We start from the raw sequence: 11,769 nt of genomic DNA, 5'->3' as shown, positions 1-11,769 counted from the left end.
ACTTTTCTACTGTGACAGTTAATTTATTTTCTGTTTCAGGACACATGGGTTTATTCATCCTTTTACGCGCACAGCAGAGCAATTGTAATTTTTTTATCTCAGAAACTCATAACTGTGAGGATATAAATGTGCCAAGTTGAATCCTGACTTTTGATCTTATGAGAAAATTGTCAAGTACCAATAAGATGCTCATCTTGAGGCTGCTTGATCTTGGAATGTGGCAATGCAGTTCACATTTATCATTCAGAAGACATGTATTGTCTTTGAATTTTCAATTTAAATTACAATATCCTTCGTTTACTCTGCTGCCCCGCTATAAATAATTGTCAGAAATATATTCTGTGCCTGTGTTTGTTTTCATAGACAAACTTTCTACTGCTCGTTAACGGTTAACCCGAACATAGCAAACTCAGCAAACCCAGCACGCTGTGGTATCGATTCTCTGTTAGTTTAAGCGATCAAGAGAATCAATTAATTTAAGTACTTTCAATAATATCAACATTGTTAAGTCTACTTATTAGATACATTGTTAGTAAACTTTTTAGAAAAAGTTTATCGTCAAGACAAATCATACATTCCACTTGTCAAAACTGCCGTCACATCTCTATTTAATTTTGTACCTTATATAGGTATCTTTGTAGCTAAGGTAAGACACGAAAAATATTTTAAAGATTTTTTTATTGCGGATAAATCTTCGCAAGGCCCACGTCGATACTTTTACCACGTGTTAAGTTGCAGCGAAGAATCGCACGATATTTTCACTTTTTCCTACCTGCGCGCTTGTAACATTGCAGGCCAGGGCTGTATTCAATGGAAACAGAGCTGGGGAGCATATACACTTGATTGATTAAATTTTATAATTATTGCAAGATTTACAATCAAATGACCAGTCATATACTCTTATTCCCTTTGCGCCGTTTCTACTGTAAAATACACAAAGATCACGGCACGTTGCCATCCCTTCGAACTCTTGGACGCTCTTTCCATCAACACAAATCTCTTCCCACGCCGTCCATTAGAGACTGCGTATTGCAAAACTTTTTATTCGTAATCTATGTATATGCATATGACAAATCAAACTTTGTATACTATGTCCTTTGAAGATTTTATTAATATATACGGTGCATTGATTAACTTGCCATTTTATATATTGCCATATTATATATATAGCTCTATTAGATAAACGCAGACATATTTACAAAGTCTTAATCGTTACAGGATGAATTTGAACGATTTTACCGTATTTTCATTTTGATTTAAGAATAAAAAGTTCTGAAAGTTATTGATAAATACTAATAAAATACTAACAAGGTATTCGTTCCGTTCATATAAAACGTTTCAATTATAAAGTTTTCATGAATCTGTTGTGTCATGCATAGTTAATACCATATATGATATTTTGTAGACACAGGGCACGGAGAAGAGATTGGTAAAGAGGGCTAGGACTCATATATTCTGTCTTAAATAAACTGTATGGCAATTAAATTACTCCCCTTAGAACTTCTATGCTGGTTTCAGCATATCTCCCTTACCCACCGTGTCCGCTAGCCGTCAGTTACAAAGTCCTATAACGCTAGCTTTTTATAATAATATTTCCGCGGGACGCAGGGTGTGCACAGGTAGTGCACAGGGTAGAACTACTTGAGAAAAGAAAAGTTTATTCCATAAAATTACAAAACATTGTATCAGATACTCTACACAGAGAAGCTGCTAATTGTAAAAACTATAGTCATTTAAATGTAGTCACACTAACTTAATTCGCTACAGTAATTATTCTCTGACGTTTTATTTTTTTGGCAATTTTGATTCGCACTATATTCTACATAGACTTTCTCCTGTGAAGTAACATTATTAGACAGTTGGATAAACAATTTTCCTTGTTTGTTTACCATACTGTGTATTCTACATGACTATATGAAATGTCTAACATACTTTTCATGAAGGCGCCATGAAGTAAAAGGACGAAAGTAAATATTAAGTGGCTCGTCAATACACAAATTGCTTGCTCGTTATTGAGTTGAAGTAATGATCGAACTCTTATGTTATAATAACTATATTTTTACTTTTACGCTCTGTCTTTAATATTTAAAATCCGCAGTCATGCTGTATAGAGTGCTCCTATATATCTTATAATTCTTTACATTTTATTCTGATTCTAATTGCATAATTTCAAAAACGGAGTAATTGAGGAAAATTTGACTGATTTGAAGCAGTATTTATTGACGGAAACACTGAAAGTAAAATACAATGTCACTTCAAATCTTCGAGCTTTCCAATAGTTTTATTTTTGTTCTCAATGTTACTCATATAATTGTATCGTAGGGTGTGTCAATTGTTTATAACGTGTGTATGTTGTGTCTTTGTGATTATGCGCGTGTATATACCTGCGCTTATGAGACTCGTGACTCGTCAATCGGAACTGCGTCTCCTTGTCGAGCACCTGTAAAAATAAAGTACATTGTTTTATAATTAATAAGGACATGGTCGTCATTTTTTATTCGATACGTCAATGTTTTTTATATAAGTTTTCTAACTCACCATCTTCATCCATTTTTAAGCTTCGGGCTTAGCTAAGGGCGCATCTTTCTTTTCTTCAGCTACTGGGGCCGGTTCTTTTTTTTCTTCGGCTGCTTTCTCTACGGGTTTTTCTACGGGTTTCTCTACGGGTTTTTCCACGGGTTTCTCAACGGGTTTTTCAACGGGTTTTTCAACAGGTTTTTCAACGGGTTTTTCTTCCACTTCTTTTTTTGGCGCAACCTGATAAAAAAGATGCGTTCAAAGAATTAAAAAAATTATGTACTGAAACAATTTCTTAACATTCATATTTGTGTTCAAGGATCCTTAAACTAAAGATTATACTAAAGGTATAGGAAATTCTGAAATGGATTTTTGTATTAGAATAATATGTTTGTCCTTCCTGTTTAATGGTGATAAAAAATAAGAGATAATAATGTGGTATACGATTACTAATTATGTCTCACCTCTTCTTTGCTGGCTTCGTCAAAGTTCTCGACTAGGTCTGGCACTTCATCGTCATCATCCAAAGCAGCTTTGCCAACTGCACTACCAGCAACAGTATTGGCCAACCGTTTCAATTGAGTCAAACCCTCAGGTCCAAGTTGACTCAAAATTCCAGGCAACATTTCTGTGATTTGTTTGTTTTCGCCATGACCAGTAATGGCAAAAGTATTAGCAGATAGACTAGCTTGAGCCTTAGGATTGTTGAAGTGAATAACAGTGCCATCATCCTTGATCATGTTAACTTCTTCGATGCCAGGGATGGTATTTACAGATAATTTCTTCAGACAGCTCTGCAATTTTTTGTCATCTGTGGCTGCTGTTGCATGTACAACCTAAAACATATTAGTTGCATGGTTCAATATTAGGCAATATGAATAATTGACATCTTTCCGTTGCAGCCTATTAAAGTTATAAATATAGATATAGTTATGGTCTACTTCAAATTTCAATTCTTAAATGAATATATGATTAGACTATGTGCATATTACATAAATATAAAAATGCTTTAGAGTCTCATGTCTTGTTATATATCATAAAGTAAAAACTTACTATCAAAAATAAGAATAGATAATGTTGCAAATGAGAAACTACTTACTTACCTTCCTTATATGGTATACAAAGTAAAGCACAAAATATAATCATAATGAGTAATGACTCATAAAAAATTGTACTATTGAAACCTAGCCTTATTTAGTTAAGACTTGAACTATAATTATGCAAATCATGTAGTTTAAATGATTTCCCAATAATTACATCAAATGTTAGTTCTCCATTACTCATGGAATTTTATGACCATAAACCATGAAATAGGATCACGCATTTAATATCATTAGAGATTACTGAGTAATCTATAAAAGTGACCATTCTAAGTAAAGTTCGTCGACATCTTGGGACGTAAATATAATAACGAATCTATTATTTTACCACGCATATCTTTTGCAAAGTAATTGTCACTCCAAAATAAGATACGCGCGGAATCATCTACATACTGATCAACATGACGCCGTTTTCTTTGACCGTTACTAGTGACATAAAATTAAATAACAATGAGTTTCATTAAGAAAAATCATGAAAAACGATGAATGATTATTATCGAATAATCGTTGTACCTTCTTCTTGCGTCGGGGAGTACCCTTGCCACCGATTCGCACTTGGGCCTGCAACTTCTTCAATTTTTCAGGATTCATGCTGTCCTTCTTGATTAATTCAGTCTGGAGCAGCAATCAATAGTGTCCCGTGGTTTACCGTAACGCGGAAATTCACGGGAAAAAATGCGCTCGAAGCGGCCGGCAACTAAACACGTGCTCGCTGTTGGCCGAAAGGGTCGAGAAAATGGAAGTATGCTTCTATACCACTACACTAACGGCAATTTCCGCTTCCAGGCGCCATTTCCGTTTTTGATGATGGCTCAATATACTCTCTTACTTTAAAGAAACATTAGGATTCTAATACGTTGTTACGTATAACACCTCAAAATAATTCGCAATGATGCTATGTATCTAAATTGAGTGTCAAAACTTAATCTATTGGTAATTATAATGCTCAATAATAGGTCCGAGTTTGATTTATGTTGTCATGCGACAATCCTACATTAGACATAATACTCAAGCAAAAAATCCCAAGATTTCAATAAAATTACGTACTTTTGATGAATTTACCAGTGAGGATTCATGTGTATTTTAGATTGGTAGGATAATTTAGAATTTTTATAACGTAATTCATTGTTCATTAAATGAAGACATTATGTATTAACATTAAATAGCTCTATTATCTGTCAAGGTCTATTCGTTTTTCTTTTATTATTAAGCAGCAATGATCACAGAGGTGCACAGAGGGGCGGAGGGATATATATTTATAATATGCTATGTAATTGTATCAGAATCTGAAATGTTAATTTGAGTCGTGCCAACCATTCACACTTGGATGAAGAAATGACATTAAATATCATAGACAAAGATGTTTCTTTTTGTTATTTTAGATAACAAAATTTGTCAAATTACATGTATTTAAAATATATCATTGCCCTATCTTAAAGTTACATCCACTATTTCTACATTATGTAGATTTTTCAATGGTCTCATTATATTAAATGAACCATATACTCATATATCGATAAAACAATGTAGATTCAGTCCTCCGTCACTTATGTGAATTAGGCAAATGAAATTCTCATTGTGCATGATGATAAAAGCAGAAATCATTGATAAATTAAACAAAAATCAATTTTTCCAATAAAAGACATGAATTATTTAAAAGATAATCGTCAAATAACTGATTAATTCTATCAACATAAAACATAAAAGTTGTCATAATTCAATTAAAACCTCTATCTAGTTTATCATTAGTCTTGTGCAGAGTATGAATAGAATACAATATAATGGAGATCATTATTCACATTGTAATATAAATTTTGCTTAGTTAATTCACACTAATAGCTATCTCTATGCTAATTATCCTACTGATAACTTAACTACGACGCTTACAGATCATATAAAATTCTTGTAACACCTGATTATAAGTTATTTGAAAAAAAAAATTAAAAATGGAATTCTTTCCATGTTAACGATTGATTTTTGATATTAGAACCGCCACAGTATCTTTTCAATAACTTTACAGAATATATACATCTTGCGTATTTTATATACAAAATCAATACAAAAAAAAAAATAAATATCAGTGAGAATCTTATATTTAAAAAAATTTAATAATAACTTTTGGTTACCGCGACTTTTCGCCAACGTTGTGGCGTTTCATTCTTTACGTGACCGAATTCAAATCGAATTCTAAGTTCACCTATTTTTGATATCGGTAAAATGTCCGGTATCCACTCTATCAAAAATGGCGTGGGCTCCACTTGGTTTGGTGAAGTATTTCCTAAAGAAATAAAAAAGATAATGCCAATCCCTCATATTCGTTATAACTACAAACAAACAATCTACTCACCAACTTTTAAATATGTTTTTAATTCCAGTGGCTTAATAAGAGCATTATTACTAGTTTTTTTAAACCGATCTATATCAGTCTCCTCCCTTTTATACAACTCATATGTCCCATCAGCATTTTGAACAAAACTTCTGGTAATTTCCAGAGGTATAATGGGCGTCTCAAAGATGCTTTTCACATGTAAAATATTCGTAATGTGCCAAGTGTACTTTGTAAAAGTACCCAGCGGTACACCATCTTTTCTAACGAAAGCAGTTGTCGAGTTTGGTAATCGTTTCTTTTTACCACCACAGGATATTCGCTCGCGTAGACAATCAAAAAATATTTGCGGTACATGAAAGACAAGTGGATCAGGTTTACCGTCAAATTGAAAATGCATTGTCTGATTTATCCTCTCGGTAATGGAAGCCAACCATTTGATAAACGATAGGCTAGTATTAGCCTCATCTAAATTTTCACACGTGTTTTGATATTTTTTTATTATAGTAGGTTTCGTTTTGGCTTTTCTAGGTTCAATCGAATTCAGATTATTCAGACTGGTTGTGTTTGGCGCGCGTCCTAATTTCTCATCCCTTTTTCTTTTTGCCGAACTCGTAGGTAAAGTTGTTGCTATACTATTGACATTTGGTGCTATACCACAGTCACATTGTATTATTGTATTTCCGTCAATTATTTTCACGGTATTACCATCTATTAAGGTACTACTTTCAAGTAACTTGACATTATTCGCATCTAGTACTGTGTTTGCATCGAGTATCTTTACAGTACCACTACTATTCAGTATCTTTATGTTACTATCATCTAGGAGATACTGACTATCATTTATTACATTATATTTGGTATCGATTGTAGATTGATTATCTAGAATTTTTACTGCATTTGCATCAAGTACTACATTCTGATCGATTACTTCCAAGTTATGTACCTGAATTGAGTATTCATATTAATAATTGGACACAAGTTGGTATATTCAGTTCACTTTTCATATACTATGCAATATACCTGGGATATTATATTTGTATCGTCAAGTAAGGTGCGGTCGCACTCTACTTCTATGTTCTCCACAATACCATGTGGTAGCATTGCTGAGTCTAAATTCATTGAATCCATATCCAATTTGCTACCATCCAAATTTTGTACAGTTAGGGTATCATCGCGAAATATCAGAAGATGGGTATCAGTATCGTCTGTAGTTAAACTTTCTAAATCTGAAACACAAATGCATCTGTTTTTAAAATGATCTTTTCATAATAATTGTACATGTGTATTATTGTGTCATGTTCACCTTACCCATTCCAACAATTTTATCAGTTTCATTCGTTTGAAATGACGTACTTAAGGGTTTTTGTATACTGAAATCTGCTTGGTCTAAGTTTATATAATATTCAAATTCTTCGGATAACTTAGGATCACTGGCGAACGCACAAATACATGCATAAAAATGTACACATCGTTTAACTTGAGCGGCTGAGGTCGTTTCAATTTTATCTCCCAGCATTTTTGAAGTTGTCTAAATTTCAATAAATATCTTTATAATTTAATGGAATGTATGGAGAGTATATAATAATATAGCCATAAATTTATATTTTGTACAAACCTTAAATGCTGTACAACTACAGAAATAGCGATGCTCGACCCTGTCTTTTAGTTTTGTGATGAAGAATGAAAAGTGAAGATACCCTAATGGGTGCTTTGGCGAAGCTTTGCATTTCACTACCATTATATTTTTTGATACTCTTTGTACCAATGGTCCGGACGTTTCAGTAGCAAGTAACCAAATTTCTTGTTTCGTTTCATTGTTTACATTTAAAGAAGATAAAATAGAGTTTCGTAATGTTAATGGTTGTGCTTCTGCATAGCAACGCAGAGCTGCTTGTATATGCTGACATGTTGAGATTGACATATCTGCTGTATCTTTTTCCTAAAATAATATTGCAATTTATTTCTATGAATTACCCTAGATGTATTTTAATGGCATACGATAACAATAGATATGAATATTTTACATAACTACAATGTTATTATTAACTTACATGGCATTTTAAAACACTTGCATCAAAACTTCTCTCGCAGCTATCCACAAAGCACAGTGTAGTCGTTTGTGATATCAGGGTAGTAATATCATTAGAAATTGTGGCATTAATAAGAGGTAACTGTACAAAACCTCTGAAATCAGGTCCCTTATCCCTGACTCTTACAGAAAACACTTGTGCTATTGACCCAGTTATTAGTTTACATGCTTCTGTAGATAATTTTCGTTTCTCTCCAGGCTCTTTGAACACTGCATCACAATATTTATTTTTACAGCACAATCCACGAGATCCATTATAAGTTCCACACTTGGGACATTTTCGTACCCCACGAAGAGTTGCTTTGCCTAAATCTGAAAGAAGCGTGCGTAGACGCTCCTCATTTGACATTGCTCCTGTTTTGAAAAAATATTTATATTGATACCTAAGTTTTATCAATCAATGATTACTACACTATATAAAAAAAATCTTATGAAGGATCTATTGAACATGGCTTCACAATTATTTAAAAATATAACTTAATTTCTGCAGATATATATAGTTTACTATAGTAAAAGAGAAAATATTGATGCTGACAGTTACCATCCATGTCAACTATTATTAAAATTTAATTCAATAGAGAATAATTTTTTAAAAATACTAATGTAAAATTGTCATTCACATGATACATTACAAAAAAAAACTAATTGGGAAGGATATTTTTTCAATGAAGAGAACAGTAAAATATTAATGTTTATACAAACATACTTATAATACAGACACTGCTTGATCAATTTTAGTACATAAAAAATACGACCTACACTTCCCATGGAAAGGAAATAAATTTTTGAAGTTAGTCTTCAATCTTGACAGAGCAATCGACGAAAACACATTAATTTTTTATCTTTATAAGAAGAGTAATGTGCTATTACTTGAAAAAGTTTTTTGGAAACGTGTTACCTCTTGTAAAATGAGCTGCTACGATCAGCAAAAATCGCTTTTCGTGGATACAAATGTTACGATAATCCTACAAGATTTTACCACGGCCAGGTTTATTTTTGGTAGTAAATAAATAAAGCCTGTACTGTAGGTGGCGTGCTAGGTACACGGCATTACACGGAGCCACAAAACGGAGATACTACCTTTTCTAGTGTTACCAACTTCACAGCCTACAGAATGTTATGGTTGATTCGGAATCGCGATTCGTGTTCTGCCAATAAAAGAACGCAATTTTGACGTACACGCGACCTTGGTGAAGTAGAATCAGTAGTAATCAGTAATAATCAGAAAACTGTTACGTTAGGTAGAACCGTAATAAGAGTTAAACTTCTGAGCTCATCAGTTAAGTAATGTCACAATAACCTGGCAATTCAAATAGAATCAATTGTTCGCGTGTTATTGAAGACATCGTTTGTCGTCCTTAAAGTGTTAATAAGATGTTTTAATGTGTGTCAATTTCAAAGTACCGAGTTAATTTTAACAATTTTTATATATATTTCATTATACATCCACTGGTTTAATTTTTTAAACAAGCTCACGCAGCTATCTAACTCGTAAGATGACTTCAGCTATGGAAGTCTTATGGAAGCAAGCTTTAAAAACATTTTCCGGTCGCAACAGCGCGAATTTCAAGCTTTGTCAGAAGAATTTTGAAAAATTACGTGCTCTCATAAATAACATATCTGCTGAGGATGTGAAATTAGAAAAACAGGTTCTGGACTTCGTGCAAATGCAATCAGCCCCTATGTGCGTCATTGACATATTTGAAAACCAGGACATAACCATTGCTGTTTTTATATTGAAGCACGGTGTCACCATGCCAATGCATGATCATCCAGGAATGCATGGATTGTTAAAGGTACGAGTAATATGCTGTTGCGTCCATTCAAGAAAATTTTCCTGTAGAAAAAAACGTGCAATAAAGATGTGATAGATAAACGGTCTCAATATCTTAGATAATATCAGATTAGAGAGATTAAGCCGTAATTTTGATGCTATGAAAACATTTTTATCAATTTCGATTATTTATACAGATTCATTTTACTAATGACGTGGAATCGCTAATAATCTGATAAGTTTTACTGCTCAGTTTACATAACATTTATATTTTTATATAACCTTTTTAACTTATTTTAACCTTTATATTTTTATTCTCAATACAATGATTTGATGATAATATGTATAAAGATATATAATATATAGGCTGTTCATCATTACATTAGACTGTTTTGCAACTGAGATAAATGTTGAAACAACAAATATATAATGTTATAGGTAATCGCTGGTGTCATAAAAATAGACAGCTACAGTATGCAGTATGCAGATGGTGATCACATTATTAAGCCTAATGAAGAAATAACAGCAGTCAAGCATCCAGGAATAATTGTCAAAGATAATGATGATGCATGTGTCCTTACACCAAGTGAAAGAAATTTACATGAAATATCATGTGTTGAAGGACCTGCAGCCTTTTTGGACATACTAAGTCCCCCATATAACGTGGATGAATATGGTAAGGGGTCTCGACTTTGTACATTCTTCAGAATAATTTCGTCCCAGAGAGCCACAAATTCTGATGAGAAAACGGAAAATGTCCAATTAATGGTTATAGATAGTCCACCAGACTTTTACTCAAGAAGCTTAAAGTACCTAGGACCCCCTTTGAGGTGATTTTCACTTTCCAGCATTTTTAATTGTTTATAGGACCTTAAGACTATGATCAGGACACAACTTTCCTCATTAGACTTTTTATATCTAAATGAGCGATTGCATTGATACACTTTTATAATTGTGAATTTTATTAACCATAGCAATTTCCAAATTCTGTTCTAAGAATTTCTGCTGCAAACTATTTTTTTCAATGTTATATACATCACTAAATATTTTTCTTTTCGAGACTACAAACATATTTCTATGCTGTCTTTGTAACTAGTATGAATATGCTATCCTAGTAACCAGTATGGATGAAAAGTGTGCTTGATTGTTCTTCATTTTAATATATAGTCGTGTACATTTTTCCATTCTACCAGTATTTTAATATCATTCAATTTCCGGTGAGCCTCAACGTAAATATTGAACATCTTATTACTGCATAGATAGACCTAAGATATAATTATCTAAACTGTTAAGTACGATATTTTCTTGTTATGTAGTACCAAACAGAATGATGGAAATGGTAGGTGCTACATAATTCTTTAATTCTTGAAGCATCACAAGAAGTCAATCCAAAATGTAAAAAGAAAATACTGGTGTGTATGTGAAGTTAGAAATAGAATATTCCTTATAGGAAAAGCATTATGCAACTTTATGTAACAATTGTAAAATCACTTTATAAGCTGTAAACATGTATTATAATACTTCAATAAGGTGTGAATTTTGATAATAACCTGATTTAATTTTACTAACCAACGATATGATCCAGGATTGTGATCAAAAGTACTTAAGAACAAATCAGTTGAGATTTAAAATTGACATGAGATCTATTACAAAGACTCAATGTACTTAATTAGTCTGTATCATTTAAAATATTGAAAATCTATTGATATTACTTGATCACATTTATTCGCGCAACGCTTACGGCATTCGTATTTGCTCAGCTCCACGAGGACTACCGTGTTATATAAAGCATCCCCTGTATTAGCATTTTATAAAATCCTATTTTATATAGATGAAATTATATCCTTGTTTCTCTGAAGAGAGTATTAAAAAAATCTAATTGTTATTATCAATCTAATGTAAATTTGAATGTTAATAAAAAATAATCAGGAAACCCTGCACCGTCAGAGGATGGGATTGT

General features: G+C 32.6%; 3 protein-coding genes across 6 annotated transcripts; 1 reads left to right on the top strand and 2 right to left on the bottom strand.

Moving 5' to 3' along the window:
- Positions 1-1,641: 1,641 nt before the first annotated feature.
- LOC107263122 (transcription factor BTF3 homolog 4) lies at positions 1,642-4,383 on the bottom strand. Its single transcript, XM_015729988.2, has 4 exons — positions 4,131-4,383; positions 2,982-3,353; positions 2,539-2,757; positions 1,642-2,440 (listed from the first exon to the last, which is right to left on the bottom strand). The coding sequence occupies exons 1-3, from the start codon at positions 4,206-4,208 to the stop codon at positions 2,554-2,556; spliced, it is 654 nt and encodes a 217-aa protein (XP_015585474.1). The 5' UTR covers positions 4,209-4,383; the 3' UTR covers positions 1,642-2,440; positions 2,539-2,553.
- Positions 4,384-4,788: 405 nt separating this feature from the next.
- On the bottom strand, positions 4,789-9,143 carry LOC107263115 (uncharacterized protein C2orf42). Of its 4 annotated transcripts, none has more exons than XM_025080503.1 (7): positions 8,791-9,143; positions 7,998-8,389; positions 7,562-7,885; positions 7,255-7,474; positions 6,967-7,172; positions 5,965-6,889; positions 4,789-5,895 (listed from the first exon to the last, which is right to left on the bottom strand). In XM_025080503.1, exons 1-7 carry the CDS (start codon positions 8,801-8,803, stop codon positions 5,723-5,725), a joined length of 2,253 nt encoding a protein of 750 aa, XP_024936271.1. In that variant the 5' UTR covers positions 8,804-9,143; the 3' UTR covers positions 4,789-5,722. The 4 variants fall into 4 exon arrangements, with proteins under 4 accessions (XP_024936271.1, XP_015585460.1, XP_015585458.1 ...); XM_015729974.2 differs by having other exon boundaries at positions 8,795-9,143; XM_015729972.2 differs by having other exon boundaries at positions 8,934-9,143.
- A 285-nt stretch (positions 9,144-9,428) lies between these two features.
- Positions 9,429-11,701, top strand: LOC107263121 (2-aminoethanethiol dioxygenase). Its single transcript, XM_015729987.2, has 2 exons — positions 9,429-9,831; positions 10,248-11,701. Exons 1-2 carry the CDS (start codon positions 9,532-9,534, stop codon positions 10,641-10,643), a joined length of 696 nt encoding a protein of 231 aa, XP_015585473.1. The 5' UTR covers positions 9,429-9,531; the 3' UTR covers positions 10,644-11,701.
- Positions 11,702-11,769: the final 68 nt, after the last annotated feature.

Source organism: Cephus cinctus, unplaced genomic scaffold (assembly GCF_000341935.2).
Source record: "Cephus cinctus unplaced genomic scaffold, Ccin1 Ccin1_scaffold0132, whole genome shotgun sequence".
NCBI lineage: Eukaryota > Metazoa > Arthropoda > Insecta > Hymenoptera > Cephidae > Cephus > Cephus cinctus.
This window is presented reverse-complemented; position numbering and strand designations above follow the sequence as displayed.